Source organism: Coregonus lavaretus, assembly GCF_964263955.1.
Source record: "Coregonus lavaretus genome assembly, chromosome: 37".
Lineage (NCBI taxonomy): Eukaryota > Metazoa > Chordata > Actinopteri > Salmoniformes > Salmonidae > Coregonus > Coregonus lavaretus.
Window position 1 is genome coordinate 3,848,982 of NC_140024.1, and position 12,721 is coordinate 3,861,702.

Below are 12,721 nucleotides of genomic sequence, written 5' to 3' on the forward strand. Positions count from 1 at the left end.
CTCAAATGTCTCGACCTACTCAGACAGTTTTTATTAGCTCAGTTCAAACGGAGAAGGAAACACTGCATCTTCTGAGCTGATTATATTTGCAAATTATTCGCTTATGCAGATCCCGTTCTACAGAATCAAGAGGGATTAATTATCAGACACGGTTGCCCAGATGCATGCCAAAAGTTTCTGTATTCATTGGGTATCCTGGGCATGAAAACAATTATATTTTTTAAAGATTAATGCTATAGAGTAAACAGTAGTAACGTTCCAATTGGTTCACCTCTGGTTTAAAGGGTGTTTTATACTAAAGGGATCTTAGGAGACGGATGGGTTTCTGTGCAAGTTAGCTATTTAAAGAAAGGAGAATACCCTTACATGCCTGACAAAGAGACACAGTGGTATTGCTTCTAACTACATTTTTTTTCATACCTTGCAACTTTATATTCCCTTTTCTTTTGAAATCAAAATGTTCTGTGAGGTCTAAAGTTCTTCAACCTCACTCTTGCTTTCTCTCTCCATCCCTCCATCTTCTCCTCTCTTCCAGTCGGAGGTGTCATGGATACCTAACAAGCACTACTCGGGTATCTACGGTCTGATGAAGCTGACCCTAACCAAAGCGCTGCCCTCTGACCTCACAAAGGTCATTGTCCTGGATACGGACATCACCTTCGCAACCGACATCGCTGAGCTCTGGGCCATCTTCAGGAAGTTCACTGGTACAACCTTTGACCTTGATAAACATTTCTGGTTGATTGGTTGAATAATTAATACATTGGTTGGGTGATAAAGCAAATGAGGGAATTGTAAAATGTTGGTTATAAAACAAAAATCCCTAGAGGACAAAAATCCCTTTTGATAAACTAGTAGTTCAAAAGCTGTCTATATGGTGAAGACTCCACCTCATTACTAATGATAATCAGCATTTTAAAATCCGGATGAATGATGATTGGTGATGCTGTGATTGCAGACAAGCAGGTGATAGGTCTGGTGGAGAACCAGAGTGACTGGTACCTGGGGAACCTGTGGAAGAACCACAAACCCTGGCCCGCCCTGGGACGAGGCTTCAACACTGGGGTTATCCTGCTCTACCTGGAGAGGCTGCGACGGATTGGCTGGGAGCAGATGTGGAGGCTGACTGCCGAGAGAGAGCTAATGAGCATGCTCAGTACCTCGCTGGCTGACCAGGTCTGTCTATTCTATTCTATTCTAGTCTATTGTCTTTATTCCAAATATTATGAGATACTCTTTAGATCATTACATACATAACAGATGTTAATGTAGGGCAGGGATCATCAACTAGATTCAGCCGAGGGACGATTTTTTTCTTGAGCGGATGGTCAGAGGGCCGGAACATAATTACAAATAATTTGCAGACTGCAAATTGACCGCAACAAGCTCAAACAGATCTAATGTTTGACTAAAACATAATCATTGCTCACATTTGTAGACGATCACGTGTCTCTCTATTATGCTTGGGAATACGTGGGAACAGATTTCTAGAATTAAAATCAATTGGAGCTGATTTCCTGGTGTTTTTACAGTCATTTATATCCTACAATTAAAATTATTAAAAAATATATTTTAAAAAATTTGCCCACGGGCCATCAGTTGGGGATCCCTGATATAGGGTAATCGTATGCCTCAAAGCATGCTGTGTATGAGGCAGATGGTAATGTAAGTATGTAGGACATCTCTAATGAACATTATGAGCATGTGTCAATGTGTACTATTGTGTGCCAGAGTTCTATATGATCTTAATGTCAAAATGAGTGTGTATAATACACTCTTAGAAAAAAAGGTGATATCTAGAACCTAAAGGGGTTCTTCAGCTGTCCCCATAGGAGAACCCTTTGAATAACCCTTTTTGGTTCTTGGTAGAACCCTTTTGGTTCCAGGTAGAACCCTTTTGAGTTCCATGTAGAACCCTTTACATAGAGGGTTCTACATGGAACCCAAAATAGTTTAACCTGGAAACAAAGAGGGTTCTACCTGGAACTAAAAAGGGAACAGCCAAAGAACCCTTTTGGAACCCTTTTTTCTAAGAGTGTATTAGACAGGTGTTTAATGTGAGTGGGTAATCTTGTGTGCAGGACATCTTTAATGCGTTCATTAAGCAGAACCCAGTCCTAGTGCATCAGCTGCCCTGCTTCTGGAATGTTCAGCTGTCTGACCACACACGCTCCGAACAGTGCTACACAGAGGTGTCTGACCTCAAGGTAGGGCTATGCAGTGAAATAGACACACTCACATACACACACACGATCAAGCACACACACACACACACACGCGCACGCATACACACACACACCATAGCAAAACCCCTCACTTCTTTCCTTAAGAATGTACTGTGTCTAGTCATCTGGCTACAGGTCACCATGGTAACATGTTTATGTCCCGTGTCAGGTGATCCACTGGAACTCTCCTAAGAAACTTCGTGTGAAGAACAAGCATGTGGAGTTCTTCCGGAACCTCTACTTAACCTTCCTTGAGTACGATGGGAACCTACTGAGACGAGAGCTGTTTGGCTGCCCCAGCCAGGCCACCTCAGAGAGTGTACGGGTAAGTAGAACATTACCATAATGTTAACCATAACATTTAACAAGCCACTCCCTAACACCTCAAAGAGGTTTTAACATTCACCATACCCTGTATTCACCATACTATGATATCCATGGACATCCAGCCAGAATACAACAGAGAGTGTACAGGTGTGCCGCATGGTCGCATCCCCACTGACTGCATGGTGTCATGAAACCATGTTAGCCTATTAGAGTGAATATTTACAATCTAAACATTGGTTTTGACCTCCCTCTGTCCATCCCTCTCCAGTTACAAGAAGCTCTGGAGGAGCTGGATGAAGACGACCAGTGTTATGACTTCCGGCGGGAGCGAATCACAATGCACCGCGTTCACCTTTACTTTCTGCAGTACGAGTACACGCCCACCGGGGACGACACGGACATCACGCTGGTCGCACAGCTCTCCATGGACAGGTAAACACTCACCTTATACCTCTGACCCTACTGGCCTTTGGTTTACTAGTTGTTGGAGATGTGAGCATGAATTCATTATTACGTTATGGCTCATGAGGAGTGCACCTCTACACAAATATGATTTTATTTTGCTTCTTTCTCTACTTCCTCCTCTTCCTCTTCCCCCTCCTCTACCTTTTCTTCTCTACTTCCACCACTGCTTTTATAATCATTATGTACTATACATCTCTCTATCTCTACTTCTCTATTTGAATCATCAGATTTATATCATTTCTATTTCTCTCAGGTTACAGATGCTGGAGGCCATATGTAAGCACTGGGAAGGCCCTATCAGCCTGGCCCTGTACATGTCAGACGCTGAGGCCCAACAGTTCCTACGTTACGCCCAGGCCTCCGAGGTGCTGAAGAACCGTAAGAACGTGGGCTACCATATCGTTTACAAGGAGGGCCAGTTCTACCCTGTCAACCTGGTGAGAAATGTGGCACTGAGGAACGCCAACACACCCTATGTGTTCCTGGCAGACGTGGACTTCCTGCCCATGTACGGCCTCTATGATTACCTCAGGTGAGTTGTAGTTCTTCCTGAAGATGTTCCATCATAAACATAGACCGAACACTGGCTGAAGAAATGTATTAAAATGTAGTCATTTAGCAGCCATTTTAATCCAAAGCAATTTACAGACAACATATGTATGATGTTCATATATGGCCCACGTGGGAGTCGAACCCACAGCTAAGGTGTTGCCAGCAATGCATTCCAACCAACTAGTGGCAGCTGTGGCTCTAGCTGATGTACAGTATTGGTTGTAAATGAATGGTTTCTCTATCTTATCCCCACAGAAAGTCAGTGGTGCAGTTAGACATGGCCCACACTAAGAAGGCTCTGGTGGTACCGGCCTTTGAGACGCTGCGCTACCGCCTCTCCTTTCCCAAATCCAAAGCTGAGCTGCTGTCCATGCTGGACATGGGGACCCTCTACACCTTCAGGTACACCAGCACTAACAGCTCACCCCATTGGTCAATCTGGCTTGTAGATCAAGGGGTTTGATTGGCCCTTCTGAAATAGACCCAGATGAGATAACTTGGAGCATCCTGCCTGATTTTGGTAGTATATTTAGTACATTGATTATATTGATACGTTGAAGTCATTTGATAATATGTATACAGTGCATTCGGAAAGTATTCAGACCCCTTGACTTTTTCCACATTTTGTTACGTTTCAGCCTTATTCTGAAATTGATTAAATAAAAATTTTTCCTCATCAATCTACACAGAATACCCCATAATGACAAAGCGAAAACAGGTTTTTAGAAATGTTTGCAAATGTATTAACCTTATTTACATAAGTATTCAGACCCTTTGCTATGAGACTCGAAATTGTGCTCAGGTACATCCTGTTTCCATTGATCATCCTTGAGATGTTTCACCTGTGGTAAATTCAATTGACTGGACATGATTTGGAAAGGCACACACCTGTCTATATAAGGTCCCATAGTTGACAGTGCATGTCAGAGCAAAAACCAAGCCATGAGGGCGAAGGAATTGTCCATAGAGCTCCGAGACATGATTGTGTCGAGGCACAGATCTGGGGAAGGGTGCCAAAAAATGTCTGCAGCATTGAAGGTCCCCAAGAAGTGGCCTCCATCATTGTTAAATGGAAGAAGTTTGGAACCAGCGAGACTCTTCCTAGGGATGGCCGCCTGGCCAAACTGAACAATCGGGGTAGAAGGGCCTTGGTCAGGGAGGTGACCAAGAACCCGATGGTCACTCTGACAGAGCTCCAGAGTTCCTCTGTGGAGATGGGAGAAACTTCCAGAAGGACAACCATCTCTACAGCACTCCACCAATCAGGCCTTTATGGTAGAGTGGCCAGACTGAAGCCACTCCTCAGTAAAAGGCACATGACAGCCCACTTGGAGTTTGCTAAAAGGCACCTAAAGGACTCTCAGACCATGAGAAACAAGATTATTTTGTCTGATGAAACCAAGATTAAACTCTTTGGCCTGAATGCCAAGCGTCACGTCTGGAGGAAACCTTGCACCATCCCTACGGTGAAGCATGGTGGTGGCAGCATAATTCTGTGGGGATGTTTTTCAGCGGCGGGGACTGGGAGACAAGTCAGAATCGAGGGAAAGATGAAGGGAGAGATGAGCAGATTAGAGTACAGAGAGATCCTTGATGAAAACCTGCTCCAGAGCGCTCAGGACCTCAGACTGGGGCGAAGGTTCACCTTCCAACAGGACAACGACCCTAACCACACAGCCAAGACAACGCAGGAGTGGCTTCGGGACAAGTCTCTGAATGTCCTTGAGTGGCCCAGCCAGAGCCCGGACATGAACCCGATCGAACATCTCTTGAGAGACCTGAAAATAGCTGTGCAGCGACTCTCCCCATCCAACCTGACAGAGCTTGAGAGGATCTGCAGAGTAGAATGGAGAAACTCCCCAAATACAGGTGTTCCAAGCTTGTAGCGTCATACCCAAGAAGACTCGAGGCTGTAATCGCTGCCAAAGGTGCTTCAACAAAGTACTGATTGAAGGGTCTGAAGACTTATGTAAATGTGATTTTTCCGTTTTTAATTTTTTATAATTTTGCTAAAATTTCTCTACCTGTTTTTGCTTTGTCATTATGGGGTATTGTGTGTAGATTGATGGGGGGGGGGGGATGAATTTAATCAATTTTAGAATAAGGCTGTAACGTAACAAAATGTGGAAAAAGTAAAGGGGTCTGAATACTTTCCGAATGCACTTCATGCAATCTAGTTCAAAACTATTATTAACACACCTGTACACGTCTCTCTCTCCTTGCCTTCCCCAGGTATCACGTCTGGACCAAGGGCCATGCTCCTACCAACTACGCCAAGTGGCGGACAGCCACCACGCCCTATAAGGTGGAGTGGGAGGCGGACTTTGAGCCCTATGTGGTGGTGAGGCGGGACTGTCCTGAGTACGACCAGCGCTTCGTGGGCTTTGGCTGGAACAAGGTCTCCCATATCATGGAGCTGGATGCACAGGTACAGTATGGAGGATAGTGGTGGGGTGTTAGAATAGAATATATTTATTTTCCTCCAGGACACATTATCACACCACAATACATTTACACACACTGGGTAGACCAAACAACCATAGCAGACAAGACGGGCAGACAAAGAGATGTAGTTAAAGTCTGGATACACAAGAAAAATGACTGTTAAAAGTTATTGTTCACATTTTATCCTCAAAGACTCTACTCCCAAATAATCTGCACATAATAACTCCTTATGATTTCAGTTTATACCAAAACCTCAACTCATGTTTGGAATCCAGTTAAGGTTATGCTAATGATCAGATCAGATGTGATTCGCAGTAGACCTCTGTTATTAGGTTTAATGCTTTCGCTAAGTCAGGAATAATAGCTATTGTAACGGCCAATAAATCAAAGTCAAGCTGTGACCTTTCAGTGTTCAGCACCTCAGAGCGAAGAACGTGACTTTGTTTCCCGTGTCTTAAATGATTCAGTCACAGCCGGGACTGCAGATGAGTATTAGCTACGTAGCTAAAATGCTAAAATGTGGTGCCTGTTGTACATGGACCTTGTCCAATAAACAAATTTAAAAAATACACTTTTTCCCGCCATTCCCACCCCCCAGGAGTACGACCTGATGGTTCTGCCCAACGCGTTCATGATCCACATGCCACACGCACCCAGTTTCGACATCTCCAAGTTCCGCTCCAGCCCGAGCTACCGCTACTGCCTGCAGACCCTGAAAGAAGAGTTCCACCAAGACCTGTCCCGGAAGTACGGCGCAGCTGCCCTCAAGTACCTTACTGCTCAGAGGAACATCTAAACCAGGACTCCCAAGGGCCACTGGGTTCCATACCTAGGGCCCCAACGGCCCCACTGGCCCCCATGCTGCTCCCTGGCAAGGCTAAAGGGGTTCGGGAATATTGGCAACTATCAGCCAATATCACTACTAAGCTTGGATATCAAGATGGAGCTTTAAAGTCTTGTAGAACATTCTGGAGATGTGTTAGCTAAACTTTCTGGGGTGGTTTGGGCTGGGATGACCCACCCAACTATGCTGTAATGGATTATGACCCAAACTGGAATAAAAACAAAGAACCAAACAGAACAGACATGACAGTTGTCACAAGATGTTGGGCTCACTGGGAAGAAGTTACTCTGAGAGGGATGAGTGGTTGACTGCTTTAAGCCTGAGAGTAAGTGACAATTATCATGATTTGTTCTGACGATCAGGGCCTTTTCTGAGAAAAATACATTTCAAACCAATCCGATTGGTTTGAAATGTATTTTCCTCAGAAAAGGCCCTGATCGTCAGAACAAATCATGATAATTGTCACTCAAGGACAGGAAATTTGGAAAATACAGAACTGAAAGAAAGCGAAGTTGCATCTTCCCTGGTCTCTTCAAGGGGACGAATCGGAATCACGTTCGGAGTGACCAATCGAACTGGAGAAATATTTAAGCCTTATCATTTTCCATTATATTTAACAAGATATTTAATGATATCTGTTTTTTCTCTCTATGTAAATGATTATCAATTAATAACAAACAAATATGGCATATATATGTTTTAATTATGATGTTGCATAAAAATCTCTATTTTTGGGCCCCCTGAAAGGAAAGAGTATGTCCTTGTTTGAAAGCTTCTGAAGGATTGTGCGTGGGGAATAGCCAGGCATCACGGTCAAACTGGACGTTGGGTGTGTGTGTGTGTGTGTGTGTGTGTGTGTGTGCACTCACTGACTAAACAAGCTGCTCACTAACTCACCATGCTTCGTCATACTACATGCTTACCACTCAATGTCCTATCATTTTCTCTTTCCTCTACATCATACTAAAAACCTGCATTTATCATCCTGCATCTAAAGAATTCCACTACATGCTTTGTTCTAATCATTAGGGAGTAAAGATTAATATATGTATTAATAGTAAGATTGTTGTTTTTCCTCCTGCATATATTTATCCCCTTTAAGCCAAATATGGGCCTAAATTCAGCCAAAAATACAAGTCACTACTGATTGGGACCCCCCCAATGGCTGCAGATAAATGGCCTAGTGTATTTGAATTGTTAAAAATCACTACTGAACTTCCATGAGCGATTGGAACATTAACAGTGCCATGTCTAGATGAGTGATACACTGTATGTTATGTGTCATCTACTGTAACAAACCTTGCCGTCTACCAAACAAACATATCTCCTTTTACGATGAACCTTTCCCCTTTCTTTAAAACTTCATTCCTTTTTTCTATTTACCCATTCCTTGTTTTTTTCGTACACCATCCTGAAACCCACTCCTGTTCTCACAAACCATCCCTTCTTTCTCTAATCCCAACCCCTTCCTAAATCTTTATATGCTACTAATACTGTTTTGAACACTACACATAATCCACGGGACAACCGGGCAGTAACAAATCAACCTTTCAACCCCAATGAAACTACCACTCCAAATACCAAATAATAGGTATACGCCAACAGTCACAATAAACGGCACAAGTATTCAAGCCTATTTGCTACTGTAATGACTTTGTAATGAGTGAATGGTTACATATAATACCTGTGGGATGGGCAGATAACCTGCATCGCTACTATGGGTTAGGTACATACAGAGCTGCCATTGAATGGGATACCAAGGGATGGATCCAGACCCCACCGCCCCTGCCACCTTCAATGCCTCCCACAACCCCTGTCGACTGTGCTGATTGCGGTAAATGCTAGTGCCTTTGCTGTATTGTGAAACTGGATATTGATTGTACTGAGGATAGTCAGGCACTCTATTTATTATTTTAGACTCAAATCAATCATATTTTTCTATGTAGGGGACAAAGTGCTTTAAATAAATCTGCCCTTTTTCTACCAGTTTGTCTGAGGTTTGTCTCCATTAGAACATAAGTGGAACAGATTGAAGGATATGGTATCACCACTATAAGTGTGGAATTATATACACATTATTTATTCTCAGAGTTAATTGGTTTTAATACATCAAGGATTCTCCTCATGAATGTTTTTATATGAAGACATAAGGTCTGCAATGGAATTGACTTCATGAAAGCAAATACACACACACACCACCAAGGAGGGAAATGAAAACTAACTGTAATTATCTGTCAGCTGTTTATCTTCTGTGACATTTTATTACCAGCCTGAAAATTGAATTGTCTCTCATAGATGTATTGCTTGTCTTCAGGAAATAATCGGCCACCAGGCAGGCAGTTTTCTTTCACAAAACAGAGAATAAAAAGTGTAAAGTCAAGCATTTCTTCATATCCACTTTGCGATCTCCAATATCTTCAGAAACAATTGACACATGATGATGATAATCTACGAAAACAGTTGTGTGTCACTCCACTTTATAACCAATAAAAAGTCAGATGTTTTCATATTACAAAAGGCAGAACGGGTCACAGAGATGATCTATTAATGGGCATTCACTCACAGAAGGCACAACTAATCTACAAATCACCATCATCTAAGTATGACATAAATTGCTGCATACGGATCATTCAAAGATTAGTGGGAAAAAGTAGAAATTATATACTTATACTAAAAATGTAATAAAGTTAATTTTCAAACAAAAAAATCATAAAGACTAGACATAATGCAAGAAAGTATCTGCATTCTCATTATGAGAATGAAAAAGCAAGATAGATTGGGCTTATCTAGCATAGAGCTACATTATCTTCGATTGCCTTTTCAAGGAGAAACACATCAGACAAGTCCTATCAAACCATTAGACATTAGGTCATTCAAAGATGAGCACAATTAAACAATGAATTATCTTCAATGGTATCTCTTGACATTTGAATGACCCTGGCAATGACACCCTGGTAGTGATAACCATCTAAAGACTAGTTTGACCTCGCAACATACACAGGGTCAAGTTGTTCTGAAGTTCTTCCGAGCCGGTTGGAGGGAAGTGATTTAGAGCATTGCGAATGGATGCGATGCTTCTTTCAAATTGAATTAAACGCTTTATGTAAACCCTCATGACACTTTGTAGGACACATTTACACCACCCTCACTGTCTCTTTCTCCTTCCCTCCGTCCGTCCCTCCTTTACTTCCTCCCACTCTCTTATCTGCTGGCTAATAATGGAGTAATTGCTGGATGTGGCCCTTTATGACGTTACGAATCATCTCGCCCACTGCACGCATTAGACGGGTTTGACACAAGCACTCTTAATATTACAGGAAGTCATATTAGACCAACCACGTACAGGCTTACTGGAAGCTTCTCAAGAGGAGTGGCAGCAACATGAAGCTTAAAGAATCCAGCAGAGGAATGTACTCTTGCTTTACATTGAGATTCAGATAGGTGTTTATGAAACTGCTAACTCTGTATTTTGTTCTTCAAGCCTTTTCTAATTTGTGATTTAAATTTGTTTGTTTCTAGTTATGAAATGCTCGGTGTGGAAACACGGAGACGAGCTGGAGTGTGCTAGGCTAGATATATTTAGACAGACTTGAACCTTTGTGCTCCAAACAGACACAATCTGAATTACACAACAGTTTCTAAGAATGTCCTATCAATGTACAAAGAGAATAAAACATGTCAGTGTTGCAAATGAGTTGGGTAATATGATCAATGATGTTCTGTTTTAGATATATTTTCCCCCAGTTTCCAAAAAACACTGGGGTCACAAATGAGTTAGCTTGGAAAATCTAGAGGGTACACTACAAAATGACCACAACTCATTTAAAAAAAAGATTATATTTGAAAATAATCATGTTTTACCTTGATTACATTGAGAGACGATCATGTCTCTTTTTTTTATGGGAATACTTGGGAACAGATTTCCTAAATCAAATGAATGTTTTGATGTATTCCTGGTGATTTTAAAGTATTTTTTAAAACTACAAACCCCAAAATAATAATAGTAGAGAGAATGATTTATTTAAGCTTTTATTTATTTCACATTCCCAGTGGGTCAGAAGTTTACATACACTCAATTAGTATTTGGTAGCATTGCCTTTAAATTGTTTAACTTGGGTCAAACGTTTCGGGTAGCCTTCCACAAGCTTTCCACAATAGGTTGGGTGAATTTTGGCCCATTCCTCCTGATAGAGCTGGTGTAACTGAGTCAGGTTTGTAGGCCTCCTTGCTCGCACATGCTTTTTCAGTTCTACCCACAAATGTTCTATAGGATTGAGGTCAGGGCTTTGTGAATAACACTCCAATTCCTTGACTTTGTTGTCCTTATGCCATTTTGCCACAAGTTTGGAAGTATGCTTGGGGTCATTGTCGATTTGGAAGACCCATTTGCGACCAAGCTTTAACTTCCTGACTGATGTCTTGAGATGTTGCTTCAATATATCCACATCATTTTCCTTCCTCATGATGCCATCTATTTTGTGAAGTGCACCAGTCCCTCCTGCAGCAAAGCACCCCCACAGCATGATGCTGCCACCCCCGTGCTTCACGGTTGGTATGGTGTTCTTCGGCTTGCAAGCGACCCCCTTTTTCCTCCAAACATAACGATGGTCATTATGGCCAAACAGTTCTATTTTTGTTTCATCAGACCAGAGGACATTTCTCCAAAAAGTACGATCTTTGTCCCCATGTGCAGTTGCAAACCGTAGTCTGGCTTTTCTATGGTGGTTTAGGAGCAGTGGCTTCTTCCTTGCTGAGCGGCTTTTCAGGTTATGTCGAAATAGGACTTGTTTTACTGTGGATATAGATACTTTTGTACCTGTTTCCTCCAGCATCTTCACAAGGTCCTTTGCTGTTGTTCTGGGATTGATTTGCACTTTTCGCACCAAAGTACGTTCATCTCTAGGAGACAGAATGCATCTCCTTCCTGAGCGGTATGACGGCTGCGTGGACCCATGGTGTTTATACATGCGTACTATTGTTTGTACAGATGAACGTGGTACCTTCAGGCATTTGGAAATTGCTCCCAAGGATGAACCAGACATGTGGAGGGCTACAATTTTTCTTCTGAGGTCTTGGCTGATTTCTTTCGATTTTCCCATGATGTCAAGCAAAGATGCACTGAGTTTGAAGGTAGGCCTTGAAATACATCCACAGGTACACCTCCAATTGACTCAAATAATGTCAATTAGCCTATCAGAAGCTTCTAAAGCCATGACATCATTTTCTGGAATTTTCCAAGCTGTTGAAATGCACAGTCAATTTATACTTCTGACCCACTGGAATTGTGATACAGTGAATTATAAGTGAAATAATCTGTCTGTAAACAATTGTTGGAAAAATTACTTGTGTCATGCACAAAGTAGATGTCCTAACCGACTTGCCAAAACTATAGTTTGTTAACAAGAAATGTTGAAAAGGGTTGAAAAAGGTTGAAAAACAAGTTTTAATGACTCCATCCTAAGTGTATGTAAACTTCCGACTTCAACTGTATTTATACAGCTCTGGAAAAAAGACCACTGCAAAATGATCAGTTTCTCTGGTTTTACTATTTATAGGTATGTGTTTGGGTAAAAATAACATTTTTGTTTTATTCTATAAACTACTGACAACATTTCTCCCAAATTCCAAATAAAAATATTGTTATTTAGAGCATTTATTTGCAGAAAATGACAACTGGTCAAAATCACAGCTTTCATGCGTCTTGGCATGCTCCCCACCAGTCTTTCACATTGATGTTGGGTGACTTTATGCCACTCCTGGCACAAAAATTCAAGCAGCTCAGCTTTGTTTGATGGCTTTTGACCATCCATCTTCCTCTTGATCACATTCCAGAAGTTTTCAATGGGGTACAGGTCTGGAGATT

The 12,721-nt window shown here is 41.9% G+C and overlaps 1 protein-coding gene across 1 annotated transcript; it reads left to right on the plus strand.

Moving 5' to 3' along the window:
• The first annotated feature begins 581 nt into the window (after window positions 1-581).
• Window positions 582-8,841, plus strand: LOC311111916 (xylosyl- and glucuronyltransferase LARGE2s). Its single transcript, XM_084154839.1, has 9 exons — window positions 582-707; window positions 959-1,176; window positions 2,082-2,207; window positions 2,395-2,550; window positions 2,821-2,984; window positions 3,271-3,549; window positions 3,825-3,971; window positions 5,802-5,997; window positions 6,613-8,841. The coding sequence occupies exons 1-9, from the start codon at window positions 587-589 to the stop codon at window positions 6,808-6,810; spliced, it is 1,605 nt and encodes a 534-aa protein (XP_084010965.1). The 5' UTR covers window positions 582-586; the 3' UTR covers window positions 6,811-8,841.
• The last annotated feature ends 3,880 nt before the right edge of the window (window positions 8,842-12,721 follow it).

Coding starts and splice junctions, on each gene's coding strand:
- LOC311111916 (XM_084154839.1), top strand. CDS start 587: ATGAAGCTGACCCTAACCAAAGCGCTGCCCTCTGACCTCACAAAGGTC. Junction 708..958: donor CATCTTCAGGAAGTTCACTG/GTACAACCTTTG, acceptor CTGTGATTGCAG/ACAAGCAGGTGATAGGTCTG. Junction 3,972..5,801: donor GGGACCCTCTACACCTTCAG/GTACACCAGCAC, acceptor TGCCTTCCCCAG/GTATCACGTCTGGACCAAGG.